Genomic DNA, 15,852 nt, shown 5'->3' on the forward strand with positions numbered 1-15,852 from the left:
AATGACAAATAGAAATATTGTTTATTTAATTTTAAATATTATAACATTATTTTTTATCATATAAGAATTAGATAAGAAAAAAAATTATTATGTTTATTATAAGACTGCAAAAATTTTCCAAATAAGTTGCAATACATATATTTCTTATTATTATAACAAGATTTGTCGCATTAAATGAATAAAAATTTAAAAAAAGTAATTTATATATTCCAATCACACATTCTTACATTTGATATTGTCTGTTAAAATACGCTCAAACTGTGTATTTTAATAATTTACATTATCACGTCCGAGAATTTATTCATATGATACAGAATTAGAAAACAGGAAGTGCAAGATCTATAAGATCTTGTCCGTAATATCTAAATGAATGCGTGAAAATATTAAACTTGTTTCCGCCAAGTGAAACAGGACATAAATTATTCGGCCTGGAATAAAAACATATGGTGTACAAAGCCATTTCAAGTTCGGGAAGCGTGCCCACGAATATCGTTGCGTTTGGTCTAATAATATCATCCATTTGGAAGTTCAATTTCACCAATGAAGCTCTCTGCAAAAAACAAATAATTGTTATAACCAATTTTACAAATGTACAATATATTTTTATATTCTTTTCATGTATAACATTAAGACACGATAATATATATATTTTACATACATTGCACATCTATAGATATAATTATAATATAATATGACTCACGTCGCCAAGCTTCATAGTATCAACGTATCCCATGTAATCAATACGATTCTTCGATTCCTGATAATTAAAATAGAGCCAGTCCTGCACCCCAAGAAGCTCCGTACCGTACCTTTCAGATGTGAACACTCGCTCAAAACCTGATGTAGCACCATTAAACGTGTTGAACCAGATACGCCGCAAAGTGTCCTTTTGGAAGTCATAGGGATCGATGAAACCTTGATCTGATAACCATCGCATAGTTCTAGCCATCACATTCGTATTCACAAACATGTCTAACAGAAATTCCTCTCTCTTTCGCTTTTCCGCTGTACGAGTTTCTTTCACAGTAGAATTGTGTTCGTAATTGTCGTACAGAGCTCGAATAGCTAAGATAGTTGGATAATCATATGCTTCTTCTTGCACGTAAATTAATCTAGAAGATCTATAATGTGTAAATAAGGCAAGAATAATCATTGTGATTAATTTAAACACAAAACTTACGGTCCTTTAGCTGCATCGGTTACGTTTTCAGATTTGCTCTGAAGATGTAACGTCAAATACTTGGACATGTTAACTTCTTGTTTCACGAATAACTCTTCGGTCAACATTAATAGATCGTCATCTGATATTTTATATTGCGGAGAATAAATAGCTGTTCCTTGATTGGGCATTCCTTGATTATTCCCTATATTGCTAGTAGAAACTGAAGGAGTTTCCACATTGTTAGCTGTACCCACTGTGTTTATGGAAGAATTGCCAATCGGATATGTTGTGCTACCGTTGCTAACAATTGTAGGAATTGATACACCCGGAGTAATAACTGGATTGTTTACAGGATATGGATTGACAGGGGACGCAACAGGAACATTTCCTTGAAGTATGTTTGATGAAGCCGGAGAAGTACTACCCGGAGGAACTGTATTAAAATAATGATTATTATAAGTTATATGCGTTTCACTGGTACCACTACTTGGACTGATACCACTGCTTGGACTACTGTAATATTGATGCGGATTTATCAGCCTATTCACACCGGCGTTGATTGTAGAGAACACAAGTGCTTCTTTCACCATCTGACCAAAGCCTCTGCCGCTGTCTTGTTGACCAGGAACCATTATGACCGTTTGTCCAGGTATATATGGTTGCGCTGCCGGCTGCGCCAGAACATGTTGTTGAGGATAATAAGTGTGTCCAGCTGCGCCATACGTTCCGCCAACGGGGTGTGTAGAATAAGGATTTCCGAATGTACCTGGTACAGGTGGCGGAATATGCGCTGGATAACTGGAAGGATGTCCAAACGATTGACTGGGAAAAGAGTAACTGGGATTGTGCGTGGAAGGTACATGAGGTACGTGAGGTTGATTCGAATGACTGAAGGGATGACTGGTATATGGAGGAGGATTAAAACCAGAAGTAGGATAAGGAGGATGCGGGTAAGGTGCAGAAGGAATCGAAGTTGGACGCAGATGATCTTTGAAGCCAATGTTAGTAGAAGTGGGACCTGATGGGTGAGATTGGCTCGGATTGAAATGAGGATTGCTCCATGGAGAATTACTAAGTGCAGTTCCTTGTGATGGGTTAAAAGGCGCGCTTGGTTGGCCAAAAGAAGTTGGAGCTGCAAGAAAATTATATACATCTGCTAATTTTTAATTATGCTTAAATTGTTTATATTTGCTAAAACATTTATTCTTTAGTTTACGTTAATTTACTGTCATAATCAGTAATTATAATTGACAAATATTATTTCTTAAATTTCAAAAATTTAAATGCATAAATTTAATAAAAATGATAAAAAGTATATACCATGATTTTGCAATGGTACCACAGTGGATTTCGACAAATGATTAGTCGACGGTGCTGATGGACTATATGGATTATACGGTGCTGATGGATTATATGGTGCTGATGGATTATATGAAGCAGAATTTTGTTTACTCTCTGTTGTAAAGCCTGATGTTCCATGACTTCCAGGATAAGTTCCTAATAGAAAAAGAATATATTATTTTTTATATAACAAAAAAAGATAAACGAGTGAAAACAGATGAGAAATAATATCTCAGCTAATATAAAATTTGATAATTTATTCTTTCTTTCTAATAATATATTTTAACTGTAAATAACAAGATAATCAATCCTAATAATACCTGTATTGCCATGTGGTGCTGATGGTCGACTAGATTGCCCGGAATTAGTTTGAGCTTTACAGAAACAAAAATATTTATATTAAACATTCAACAAAAAATGAATAGTTCAGTAAAAAAATGAATGGAAAAACGGTTACAATTCCTATTTGCTGTAGCACTTACAGGGTCGTGTAGCGCCTCCTCCTTCAGCTTGTAAAAACGTCGAAGATGCATCTTTATTTTGTTGATGCGAAGTTTGACCTACAATAAGAGTAAAAGATATAATTCTGCTATAATCATAGAAAGATTGGAATAAATAATACCTCGCCTTTCATAATAATCATATACTGACTCGACGTAGTTCCGGTTGGATTTGATCCTGTGCGTCCCCCCGATGAACTTCCATGTCCAAAAGAGCTTGATCCTGTTACGTGTCCACTAGATGAAATTCCATGGCCAGTCGAGCCTGACCCTGTCGTGTGTCCACCTGATGAACTTCCGAATCCGTAATGTCTTGATCCTGATGAACTTTCATGTTTAGAACTGGAGCTTGAACTAGATCCAAGTCTAGACGAAGAAGAATATGAACTTCGTGATGACGAACTTCGTGATGACGAGCCTCGCGAGGATCCAGATCTTCCTGCACTTACATCGTCTGAAAATAAAAATTAAGTTTTAACAAATCCAAGCAAAATTATTTTTTTTCGCTAACATATTAAAAAGTTGACTTAACGTAGATAAAAAATTATTAGACAATCAAAAATTACTTAAAATATTATCAATATAATAATGTAACACTTACACAAAAGTTTAATGTTACATCCAAAAAAATGATTATATACAATAATATATAAAGTAATTTTATATAAAATTTTATTGTGTATATACTCACTGGCTAAAAGAAACGTTAACAGAAAGAGAAATAGCAAAATTCGGACCTTCATCTCTATTATATGGAGACGATAGTCTTACACTAATTTGAAGACACTGGCGTGCTCGAAGGCTATAAGATGATAAATACATATTATTTTTTTACGTTTATCAGTCTTCTTAGTAATTGCGTCTTTCTTGGTAACGATATAGGCACGTTGAAAGATTACGTTATTGACCTGTTGACCACTCACTAATACAATTAAACGCTTTCAATATAATTACAGCTGATAAACGTTCGTACTATGGAATTACCATTTTATGTTTAAGCGTCAGCATTTTCTATTTCTACGAAAAGATTACAAAAATTCAGTTTCCTACTCATACAAAATTTACAACTGAATTGAGAACTTTGTGTGATGCTAGATTTTTATAAAATAAAATTTAATTCAATTTGATAATAAATATAAAGACGTTATATGGCATTTAATTCCATACAATTTGATGCAAAAAGTAAAGCTTGTTTTCACAAAATTATGAAAACATTTTTTATTTGCATATTTACATGTTTTTATTTAGATGTCTTGTTTCACTTAAGTCTAAAGTATTAATCTCTTTACAATTAGTGTTCCACCAAAATATTTAGGGGGAGTTTTGACCATATAATATAATTGAACTATTTCAAATACTCGTTTCATATAATATAATTAAACTATTTCAAATACTCAAATTTCGTGCCGTTTAGCGGTCTATACCACCACTACGATGTCATATGACAACATGACCCGCATGTCGGCTTGGCGCAAAATTTGAACGAGACATTTGAACTGATGTAACTCTTCTGTATGGTCAAGTCTCCCGGACACCTCCTACACTTAATATTAATAAATTGCAAATACTTCAACGGTAGAAGTAATTTTTTACGCGCTTGTTTGGCAAAAAAAGTTGCAGCTGCAAGAAAATTATATACACCTGCTAATTTTTAATTATGTTTAAATTGTTTATATTTGCTAAAACATTTATTCTTTTAATTTACGTGAATTTTCTGTCATAATTATAATTGACAAATATTATTTCTTAAATTTCAAAAATTTAAATGCATAAATTTATTGAAAATGGTAAAAAGTAATACCATGATTTTGTAAAGGTACCACAGTGGATTTCGATAAATGATTAGTCGATGATGCTGATGGACTATATCGTGTAGAATTTTTATTTTGCGTTGTAAAGCTTGATGTTCTACTCGTAGGAAAAATTTCTGAAAAACTTTCCAGAAAAGAAATTACTCTTGATAAACGTCCTAAAAAAAAGAATATGTTACTTTTTATATAATAGAAAAAGATAAACGAATGAAATCATGAAACAAAATATTAGAGATAATATCTCAGCTAATATAACATTTGAAAATTCTTTATTTCTAATAATGTATTGTAACTGTAAATAACAAGATAATCAATGCTAATAATACCTGTATTATTATGTGATGCTAGATATGGCCAATTAGATTGCCCGGAATTACTTTGAGCTTTACAAAAATAAAGATATTTATATTAAACATTCAATAAAAAAATAAACGATTACGATTACTGTTTACTGTAGCACTTACAGGGTCGTGGAGTATCTCCTCCTTTAGTTTGTAAATACGAAGATGCATCTTTATTTTGTTGATGCGAAGTTTGACCTACAATAAGAGTAAAAGATATAAATCTGCTATAACTACAGAAAGATTGGAATAAATAGTACCTTGCCTTTCATTATAACCATATCGTATACTGACTCGATATAGTTCCAGTCGGATTTGATCCCAAGGGCTTGATTGCATGTCCAAAAGGAGTTGATTCTATCGTACGTCTCCCTGATAAACTTCCATAGCCAGTTAAGTCTGACCCTGTCGTGTGTCCACCTGATGAACTTCCGAAATGTCTTGATCCCGTTGTATGACTGCCTGGCGAGCTTCTATAGTTCAATTTAGAACTAGACTTTGAACTAGATCTAAAAAGTTTTGACAAAACGGAACCTAGTGATGACGAGCCCCCCCGAGAAGCGAGTTGAATGCCTCGCGAGACTCCTCCAAGTTTCCCCAATTTCCCTGCATTTACATAGTCTGAAAATAAAGATTAAGGTCTAATAAATTTAAGAAAAATTTTTTTTGCTGACATTAAAAAGTCAATTTAAAGTAGATAAAAAATTATTAAATAATCAAAAATTACTTAAAATATTATCAATATAATAATGTGTAAAAGTTTAATTTGGGTAATGTTACATAAGAAAAATGATGTATATGTAATAATATATAAAATAATACTTTACATAAAATTTTATTGCGTATATACTTACTGGCTAAAAAAAACGTTAAGAGAAAGAGGAGTAGTAAAATTCGGATCTTCATCTCTATTATATGGATAGTCTTACACTATTTTGAGGACACTGGCGTTCTCGATGGCTATAAGATGATAAATACATGTATATTTTTTTTATGTTTATCAATCTTCTTAGTAATTGCGTTTTACTTGGCAATGATATAGACACGTTAAAAGATTATGTTATTGTTGACCACTCACTAATACAATTAAATGCTTTCAATATAATTACAGCTGGTAAACGTTAACAGAATTACCATTTCACGTCTAAGCGTCAGCATCTTTTATTTCTACGAAGATTAAAAAAAAAACAGTTTTCTACTCATATAAAATTTGCAACTGAATAGAGAACTTTATGTGATGCTAGATTTTTATGTAATAGAATTTAATTTGATAAGGAATATAAAGACATACATTTTATATGGCATATAATTCCATACAATTTGATACAAAAAGTAAAGTTTGTTTTCGCAAAACTATAAGAACATTTTTTATTTATATATTTACATATTTTTATTTAGATGTCTTGTTTCATTTAAGTTTTAAGTATTAATCTCTTTACAATTAGCATTCCAACATATAGGGGAAGTCTGGGAGATTTAATCAAATAATGCAGTTGAACTATTTCATATACTTGTTCAAATTTTGCATCATTTAGCGATTATCGGTTGCTATTACAGTCATAATAAGAAGACAAGGTATACCATTTCCGAGGATGCGCAGTAGGAGAGTGAATTGTGGCCAAAATTTGATTGGTTATTCCAACATGCCAGCGCTATTATATGCAGGAAAGTGCATAGAGGCTAAAATTTGATTGGTTGTTTCCAGTATTGCTATCGCCATTATGCGCAATGGCACACCTTGTATTCTTACATCATGGTTACAGCTATGATGTCATATGACATGACCCGCATTTTGGCTTAACAAGCTTGGCGCAAAATTTGAACGAAACATTTGAACTGATTTAACTCTCCTGTATGATCAAGTCTCCCAGACTCCTCCTACAATAATATTATTAAATTACAAATATTTCAACGGTAGAAGTAATTTTTTACAGGTCATCTGTTGATTCCTTTTTAATATATCTATTTAAAATTTCTTCACTCGGATAATCTGGAACTGAGAGTTGCCGAAATCCTTCATCATCTACAAAACAGATCTCGTGCCCATCCTGGGAAACAGTCACAATGAAATTTGTAAAATGCAACTGCACTGTAAGCGTTTTATTTGCAAATGTTGCAAAATACTTACTGGATCAGCAAGAATAATAACTCTTACAGAAGCTTTTTCTGGTGTATCTAAAGTTATCAAATCAGTCAAGATTTTATTCCCACTTTCTTTAATAGCTTTCTGAATCGCTGGTTGCTCTGAAAACGGTACTGAGAAAGCGATACGTCCATATGCTTTTGCATGATTAACTTCAGTACCTAATATACAAAATTTATTAATAACAAATCATATTAAATACTTAATCATACTAATTGTAAATTTAATAAACAATTAAAATAAATTAAATATCATGTGTATACTCACCAATATCTTCAAATTCAAGTTTGGCTTGATCTTCACTATAGCCCATCAATACACTTTTATCTTTTCTATCAAATATCTGTAATCCCAAAATATCCTTCCAATAGGCAATGGTACGATCAAGATTGGAGCTAGATAGAGTAACTTTCTCTACTGGATCTATTCGAAACAACCAATATATTTTTTAAAAATAATAGTTTGCTAAAAATGTGATATTATAATTGTTTTTTTTTCCATAACCATTTTATAACTCTTTATTCTATAAATTATTCTATAAATTATTATTACTGTAATATCATAAACTGATTTATATAATTTTAACTTCAAACTAGTTGCATCAATATTGTTAAAAATAGACTGACTGATTTTATATTTACCACTGTTAGTAGGAGGTTGTTCATTAACAATGCAATATTTATATCCACCAGGTGCCTGTACTACAAATTTTCCATTTTCTTCATGTATTGGCCAATTATTTGCGCGTGCTTTTTCAATCACATCCTTCGAACGTATAGTGATAGCTTTAAAATCGTTTCCAGTTTGATATTCTTTAATCCCATAATTATATGTCAACTCAATGACAAAATGTGTATCCTCAGGGCCATATCCTATCATTGTTTTGCTCCAACGATTTGCATATGGTCTGTAAAAGAAATGTATTTACAATATTAGAAAATTTTAATGTTTTATATGAATAAGGAATGTGATGCATTTGATACACTAACAAAAAAAAGATATAGCATAAAATATAACAAAAAAATATAATACAAAATAAATTGTATTGTAAATAACATTGTAGATTATGTTAGATTAGTTCTGAATGTGTAAATATCAACAGGTTGAAAGGAGCCATTTGATATTAGAAGAATTGAAAAGCAAACACATCATATATGATTACAAAAAAAAATAAATCAATAAATATATATATTTATTGTTACATTTTATATTATGTTAGTAATTAATATAAAAATACAAATTCTCTTTTTTTCGTTTCAAGCATAGAAAATAAATAGTAAACGCATTGTCAAGAAATTATTGCACAATGACAAGTCACGAGTGATTACTCACCCGTTACACGCGGCCTCGCATCCATCTGAAAATTCTTCGTGTCTCAACACCTGCAGAGACACATAATCCAACAATCAACAAATCGAATCGCGTGACAAACAAGGAAAAAAAAGAAACTTGTAGTTACCTTCATCCCGAGAATCTCTCGATAAAACTTCGCCGTTAATCCGCGATCCGGTATCTTGAATACAAAATGCAACGCACGTCCAGCAACCATTTTTTCCTCGAAAATCGTATTCCTTCGATGTAACCGGTAATCACAATTAATCACAATCTGAATCGACAGATTCAAAAGCAGAAAATACGTTTCAGAAATAGAGTTAGTACTCTCAGTAGAGAGGAATGGAATGGAAAAGAGGAAGAAGTAAACATACACTCTCAGGACCGGCCGCTCCTACTTGTTCTTCCTATTCGAGATGGATTAATCACGTTTAGCTTAATTTTTAACAGATTGACCTAATTCTTTTTTTTTTCTGTTTTAAGTAAAACCGCAACGTAGAAGCAACGAAATTATCAGATTAATTTTGACTGACAGATGTTGATTCACCGGACCTCGAGACTTTCAGAAACAATTAAGGCGAATTTTCATGATGATTCGGAACTGATTCGGCATCATTCGGCTTCGCTCGGCAAGCAGCAGACGACAAGAAAGACTCGAAGTCAGAATTTAGATTCCAGAATTTTCAGAAGCATCAAAAAGAGGAGCACATCGGAGCATAAGTATTTTGTTATTGAAACACTGTGTGAACAATCGAGGAAACGTAAATTATTAAAAAATTGTCTTTAATAGATATGATAGAGAATCTCGCAGCGAAATTATGTTCGCTTCTTTCGGAAAACGCCAACGCAGGTAATTAACTATCGAGAGATTGTTAAAATATTAAATGATAAAGATGATATTGGAATGTAGCAAGGCTAACTGTTCAGCTTATCTTTATAAAAATATTTTGCACATCGTCGTATATGTAAAAATAATGACAAACGATTATATAAGGTATTTGGAGCGCAACAAATAATTTTCATTGTTAACCAACGTAAATTATGATATTACAAAACTATTTATTAAAAAAAAAAAAAAGAACTCTTATTTCCTCAGCCGAACAATGGAAGTTACTTGGACAAGAGAAAGACGGTTCGATACTTATTGGATGGGTGGAAGAATCAGAGAGGAACGATGTATGCACATCATGTACTGTAGTCGGTCGTTACGACCAGATTGACAACAAATTACAGGTAAGAACCATGAAAAAAAAAGAATCTTTTGCCACATGAGTCATTTTAATATTGATTGGATTATAGGTACTACACCGCTTTTCGGAAATACTGAACATTGTTCAAGCTACGGTCAACCAAAGTCATACTCTAATGGGATATGTGACGAAACAGAAAAATTGCCTGAAGACGTCAGATCCTCTGGAAGATCGCTGCTCAGAGGATGAATTCTATGGAGAATTCTACAGAGTATTCATTGTAGAATTAAGTACTGACGATACCAAAGTACACGATCTGAAAATAAAGAGATCTGAACAAGTGCGAATACAATTTCTATATAGAGAAAAAGAGCAACTGGGTGTAGACAAATTTCTAGTTCTGATACATCACGAATGTGAGTAGAATATATTGTTGTTTTGTTTGTTTTACTATTATTGTAATTTTACTACCATTTGTAAAAAAATATAATTTTTTAATATGAAGTTAAAATACATAGTTTGAGCATCTATTTTATTTGTAATCATTGACATATCTTTGTAATTTGTGTGTTATTTTAAGGTATTCTGACATATACTACTCAATTCGATACACCTGTAAGCCACTCAAGACCGATAAAGGAACTGAAATCCGAAATACTTGTAAAAACGTTTATATGGGCTCAATGGGATATGATTAATCAAGTCCTTTACCATATACATCATCGACGAATTCCTGCAAGCGTGGTCACTGAAAATGAGGACGATAATAATTCCAGGTCTTCTAAACCAACCCTCAGTGGTCTTCAGTTTCATGATGACTTGCCTCATGAAACAGTGGTGAGCATTTAATAAGAACAACAAGAATTTATATCATCTATCCAAATTATTAATCTATGTATCTTTTACTAACTGTCTATTGAATCTACATAATATAGATTTTGTGCCAAATTGGTTAATACGCCGAATAATTTAAATATATCTCGTATGCTTGCTAATTAAACTTCGTAGCAAAATGCATGGCGTCGTATTAGCGTAAAACTTATTGTATCTTTTTAGCTGAATATCCCATTAAACTTACCGCTACTGTCGCCGTCCTCTAGTTGCGGGACTTACGAAGATGACGTGATACCCCTGCGAGTCCACGATTGTTCCCTAGATCTTATAGTGGTGTCGGACACCAAGGGGATGGTCTGCGTTTGTCACTACTATCTTTATCGACCTGTACAGCCGCCGCAGCATGTACTGAACTCCTTGAACGAATCCAACACAGTGCATTTTGCATACTCGGTGACGCTGCTGCATCACAGTTGCGTGATACATTGCGTTATACCGGGTATATCGTGGTCACGTGCCAAGTTGATGAGGCCGACTTTCGCGATTTATGAGAGCCATCATATGATCGTATTCGTGCCGGGACTATTCGCGCATCTTCTCGAGATCGGCGTGAATCACGAGCCCTGCTGTCACATACTGTGCGGCCCACCACCGTCAATTCCATCTCGTGTCTCTTATCTGGTGCCCTTACTCGATTTAGATAATCCTAGTAAAGGAACAAGAAGGAATTCCCATCACAATAATTCAGATGGCAAGAGTTCAGATGGAAATAGTATACTCGCAAATTCTAACACGAGTATACTAACGATAGATTTGCCTACTTTAGACCTCGTACAGCTAACGATTCCTTCAGATTTTCTAATTGAGGTTTTTCGCAAAGAGACTTCTGTGGAAGTCCGTTTGGGAATACTTCATTATTTTCTCTGCCATAAATACGACATAGAAATTATCGCGGAGTTAATGTCCATTATCGCAGAGAAGCCACGCTCATTGGACATCCCACGCTTTATGCAGGAAATTCTTATAGGAAACTCTTACGCTTTAGTGCAAAAAAATCTTCTTGCGGATACTATTCCTTTACTATCCCTATTGCCCGTTACTACCATAGGCGATTATATGACTTTCGATATAAAGATGAACGATTTGGAGATCACACTGAGTCATGAGAAACTCTGGAATACATCAGTAATGTTACTTTCGCCGCAACAAAGGCTCGTTCCTTATCGTAGTGATTTATGGACTAGATTGTGGGACCAGTTGAGCAAAAATGGTAGTGACAAACTGAGATTCAGACCTAGTCATATTGCGGAAAAACTGCTAGTTTCTTTGGCTTGTTATCAACCAGAAGCGTTATCCAGATGCAGTACTCCAATGTCTCCAAGTGGAGGGTAATAACATTTCTCATGCTAATTCCATGTAACTAATTGCATGCTAACGTGAAAGTAGTGAAAATTCGCCTTATTTGTGTTTTCTTCTTAAACAAAGGAATATACACATATGTACCTGTTATTTGTATGTAATCTATATGTATATTATTTATACAGTTGCTTATAAAATTAATACAAGTTCTTCTTTATATTGTTTCACAGAAATATTTTTTATAATAACCAGATTCATAAATAATAATTTCAATAATAAAAAATAATATTTAATAGATTTGTTGCAATGCCGCTTGGAGATTTCATGGGTAATCGAAACATCAAATTGGATTTAGGCTTACCGTTTAACGAGATGGAAAGTTGCACCGCTTCGAAACAAGAGCACATTGTGTCTGTTAATTTGCGAGAGCTTTCGATGTATCTTCTAAAGAATGGCACGCACACGTCAACTATACACACGCGAGGTTCTTGTACCCCGTTACACGTTCATGCCATGGCCACGAGATACGTGGCTGCGCAATTGGAAGCGTCACGTATATTATGTCAAATACTTTGTAGAGCAGCTGGTGTTGATCCGAGAATTGAGCAGGAACGTGGTTTTAGTCTCATGTAAGACCCTATTTTATATACAGTATAATTTTATATATATCGCTATATTGATTATGATTTATCTAGTAAATAAATGTAAATTTATAATTTGTACATGGCATTCTACAGTATCATTCAAATAGTATCTAAATTTAAACTTGAGCATTTATTTATCACATAACTGCATCGAATATAATGTTATTTTTGTAGAGATCAATTGGACGAAGCAAGACGATGGTTGTTGTTTATGCTCTTACAGCGATATAGATACTCCATAGAGAGCATCGCTTTCCCAGCACCACAAGGATTCGCGTCGTTTTTTACTTACCTTGGCTATCGTACCCTTAAATTCTCAATGTTTCTGCAATACATTGAACGCTCAGTATTTGAACTTCAAGTTGATGTCACTAAGATTATCTTAGCTGGTATATATCTATGCAATAAAAAAATTATTGTATCTTTACTACAGTTTTTTAAGTATAATCTAGACCGGAGATACATACATTCTAATATAAGCTGATTGTCTTTTAGATATAAGCGACACGAAAGAAAATGTTGTTCAGAAATGGAAGTTGTTGTCTTTATTACCAAGATCTCGCGCAAAGAGACTTTTGAATCAATGGTTGCATCCAATTAGTTTAATGTTGCGAGCCAGAGAACATGCTGCTAATATTCTGTGCGGCGAAGTATCCCAGAGTCGAACCAGCAGTCGGACTTTACAACACCGTAATCATCATAACAGTGAGTAAAATATATATTTTAATATTTTAATAAATACAATTTCTATGATGCAAGCATAAATTGTTTTCAGGTTTGGCAGCATTTCCTTCTGCAGATCGTTTGTCACCATTAGACACCTTTTTGGATTTACTTACTGCAAAAGGTGAGACTTAACTGAATGACATTCTCAATACAATTAATTGTTATCTTAAGAATATTTTTTTAAATATAATTTTTGTTTTGTGCAGCTAGTCTTACAGAATTGGATTTCGGGCTATTGATAGAAGCGACAGTAACATCTACGGAGGATTTTCTCTAATGGAAATTGAGTTTAGCTTGTAATCGAAAAATATCTCTTAAATAGTCAATTGATTCAATAATTACTGAATCAATTAGATGGCAAATATAGAAAGCGTTCCATTTGAGTATGCGATTGACTGAGCACAGTAATCAATGCTTGGATTTTTGCTACTGGAACAACAAATCAGAAAATTTTATGTTAAATTAACGAATTAGCGACGCAGGCAGACGGATCTCACTCCAAATTTATATAGAATTTCTATATATTTGAGATTGCACTTACAATGTAACTTTTATATAATTCTTAAATCACAACGTATCTATGAAATTAATTTTTTTAGTTAAGGATCAAAGACTAATTGCAAGAGATATTGTACTTATAAATAATTTGTATCTTAACAAGAATCTCCAAAGTAGCAAGTGCCATGCGAGTTTAGTTACCATTAGTTATTGCAAAATTTAATATCAATAAGTGAAAGTAACACAAATCTAGTACTTGACAAGTTTAATTAAATACTGCATATTGCAGATATTTATGACTTTTGGAAATTTTTACCTTTCATGCGAATAATTTCCGCTTGGTGTAGGTCAAAGTTAGACAATGAGAAATAATTATTTTAAGCATCATTTATTAGAAAGCGTTCGTGTTGTTGTTACTCTCTGCTTTTCATATTTTTATTACATTACTACGCGGATATGAGAAGCACGAAAGAGACAGAAACTTACGTAGTTAAATAAATCGTAATATTAAGTTTTGTTGATTTTCACTTTTTATATGTGATTTGATATTGTCGATTTAGGATGCCTTGGGGAGACGCTATTTTTTTTACCATTTTATCTTTGTTTTATGTGTATAATGAATGATAAAGATAGAATGATACAAATATAGTGCTAATAGCATCTCCCCAAACGTACACTTATAGTTTGTCAAAGACATGTGATATAGTGAATTATGAATATTTGCGACTAGCATCTGCATGATGTCTATTATTGATGTATATGTGTATTATACATATATAAATACAAATTATACATACATTCGTTGTTAAATCTAGTATCTTAGAATTAACAGAATATGGTGCCCCTAATTTTACGTATCAATGAAGATCATAACGTAAAATGTAAACTTTCAGTGCTAAGCACAGAATTTATTAATAAATAAAGAACATATTACAGTAAAAAATGAAGTACATATTTTTATTAAAATTAGTGTTCAATTCTTAGATCTGTTATTTGATATATATATTATCTAATATACAGAGAGTAAATAATTACTCGTTACAAGTGTGTCTTTGGACATATTCTAATATTTAAAATAGTTCTCGAATTTTTTTTAAGGTTCGTATAAAGCGATTTTTTTGAAAAAAAAAGTAAAATAAAAATTTATTGTGATATCTCACTAGATGTGTACTATAGTGCAGTTGAGGTGCACATAATTTTATTTGTTATAATTTTTCAAAAACCAATTTGCAAAATTGGGCTCTATACGTGCTTTCGTAGCTTCATAAAAAAAAAAAAATAAAAAAAATCTTATGTGACACAATATTACTTCTAGGAGATAAAATATTAGCATAAAAACATGTATCTACACCACGAATAAGCGGACATATCATTTTATTTATTAGAAGTTTTTAAGAACGAATTTGTTAAGGGGTTATATCATTCTTGCGCATCAAAAAGAAAGGGTTATTTTTTGAATTGTTTTCTCCGCTACTATTAAATAAATCAAAACATCGTTTTAAGGGTTTATTCCACACATAATGTAGTATATAACAAATTTTTTTTTTTCCGAAAAAAGTTGAAAATGGCAGCGTTCCAGCAGGTCGAATATGGACGTTTTTTTTTCCGAGGACGTTCATGGCGGGCAGCCTAAAGCTAGAAACACAATAGACACAGGCAACAGGGAATAACGAGCCGTCCAATCAGAGCTCTGGGATATAATATCGAACTTAAACTCCAAAGCTCTGATTGGACGGCTCGTTATTCCCTGTGTTGTTGCCTGTGCCTATTGCCTGTGTCTATTGTGTTTCCAGCTTTACGGCCATTAAAGGCCAGTCTACAATACACGGAGTAAGAAGTAAGAGTAAGAAATTGACCAATCACAGTCGAACCAATCACAAGCCCTCCGCAGTCCGCACTGCCGTCATTAAAGGCCAATCTACAATACACGGAGTAAGAAGTAAGAGTAAGAAATTGACCAATCACAGTCGA

The 15,852-nt window shown here is 32.9% G+C and overlaps 3 protein-coding genes across 8 annotated transcripts; 1 reads left to right on the plus strand and 2 right to left on the minus strand.

The window, feature by feature from the left end:
• Positions 1-169: 169 nt before the first annotated feature.
• On the minus strand, positions 170-6,091 carry LOC108766326 (poly(U)-specific endoribonuclease homolog). Of its 5 annotated transcripts, XM_018515537.1 has the most exons (10): positions 6,010-6,091; positions 5,450-5,776; positions 5,279-5,353; positions 3,155-3,457; positions 2,986-3,063; positions 2,824-2,877; positions 2,483-2,659; positions 1,181-2,294; positions 701-1,112; positions 170-550 (listed from the first exon to the last, which is right to left on the minus strand). In XM_018515537.1, exons 1-10 carry the CDS (start codon positions 6,059-6,061, stop codon positions 317-319), a joined length of 2,826 nt encoding a protein of 941 aa, XP_018371039.1. In that variant the 5' UTR covers positions 6,062-6,091; the 3' UTR covers positions 170-316. The 5 variants fall into 5 exon arrangements, with proteins under 5 accessions (XP_018371039.1, XP_018371040.1, XP_018371043.1 ...); XM_018515538.1 differs by lacking the exon at positions 5,279-5,353 and having other exon boundaries at positions 3,155-3,313; positions 5,594-5,776; XM_018515541.1 differs by lacking the exons at positions 5,279-5,353; positions 5,450-5,776.
• Positions 6,092-6,561: 470 nt separating this feature from the next.
• LOC108766328 (glyoxalase domain-containing protein 4) lies at positions 6,562-9,212 on the minus strand. 2 transcript variants are annotated; one of them, XM_018515544.1, is made up of 7 exons: positions 9,005-9,212; positions 8,758-8,869; positions 8,631-8,680; positions 7,940-8,205; positions 7,566-7,721; positions 7,284-7,459; positions 6,562-7,203 (listed from the first exon to the last, which is right to left on the minus strand). In XM_018515544.1, exons 2-7 carry the CDS (start codon positions 8,845-8,847, stop codon positions 7,084-7,086), a joined length of 858 nt encoding a protein of 285 aa, XP_018371046.1. In that variant the 5' UTR covers positions 8,848-8,869; positions 9,005-9,212; the 3' UTR covers positions 6,562-7,083. The 2 variants fall into 2 exon arrangements, with proteins under 2 accessions (XP_018371046.1, XP_018371045.1); XM_018515543.1 differs by having other exon boundaries at positions 8,758-8,904.
• A 10-nt stretch (positions 9,213-9,222) lies between these two features.
• Positions 9,223-13,949, plus strand: pigeon (gamma-secretase activating protein pigeon). The gene is made up of 10 exons (XM_018515542.1): positions 9,223-9,480; positions 9,727-9,863; positions 9,930-10,236; positions 10,401-10,657; positions 10,877-12,042; positions 12,310-12,642; positions 12,832-13,046; positions 13,153-13,362; positions 13,433-13,504; positions 13,590-13,949. Exons 1-10 carry the CDS (start codon positions 9,423-9,425, stop codon positions 13,658-13,660), a joined length of 2,826 nt encoding a protein of 941 aa, XP_018371044.1. The 5' UTR covers positions 9,223-9,422; the 3' UTR covers positions 13,661-13,949.
• Positions 13,950-15,852: the final 1,903 nt, after the last annotated feature.

Source organism: Trachymyrmex cornetzi, unplaced genomic scaffold, assembly GCF_001594075.2.
Source record: "Trachymyrmex cornetzi isolate Tcor2-1 unplaced genomic scaffold, Tcor1.1 scaffold579, whole genome shotgun sequence".
Taxonomy (NCBI): Eukaryota; Metazoa; Arthropoda; class Insecta; order Hymenoptera; family Formicidae; genus Trachymyrmex; species Trachymyrmex cornetzi.

Bases quoted from the DNA above. Each gene is read 5' to 3' on its own strand.
- LOC108766328 (XM_018515544.1), bottom strand. From the start codon at position 8,847: ATGGTTGCTGGACGTGCGTTGCATTTTGTATTCAAGATACCGGATCGC. The intron at 8,681-8,757 runs GTAACTACAAGT...GTGTCTCTGCAG, and splicing joins GAGAGATTCTCGGGATGAAG to GTGTTGAGACACGAAGAATT. The intron at 7,722-7,939 runs GTAAATATAAAA...TGTTTCGAATAG, and splicing joins ACAACCTCCTACTAACAGTG to ATCCAGTAGAGAAAGTTACT.
- LOC108766326 (XM_018515537.1), bottom strand. From the start codon at position 6,061: ATGAAGATCCGAATTTTACTACTCCTCTTTCTCTTAACGTTTTTTTTA. The intron at 5,777-6,009 runs GTAAGTATATAC...CTTTATTTTCAG, and splicing joins CTTAACGTTTTTTTTAGCCA to ACTATGTAAATGCAGGGAAA. The intron at 5,354-5,449 runs GTCAGTATACGA...CTCTTATTGTAG, and splicing joins TCCGACTGGAACTATATCGA to GTCAAACTTCGCATCAACAA.
- pigeon (XM_018515542.1), top strand. From the start codon at position 9,423: ATGATAGAGAATCTCGCAGCGAAATTATGTTCGCTTCTTTCGGAAAAC. The intron at 10,237-10,400 runs GTGAGTAGAATA...TGTTATTTTAAG, and splicing joins AGTTCTGATACATCACGAAT to GTATTCTGACATATACTACT. The intron at 12,043-12,309 runs GTAATAACATTT...AATATTTAATAG, and splicing joins CCAATGTCTCCAAGTGGAGG to ATTTGTTGCAATGCCGCTTG.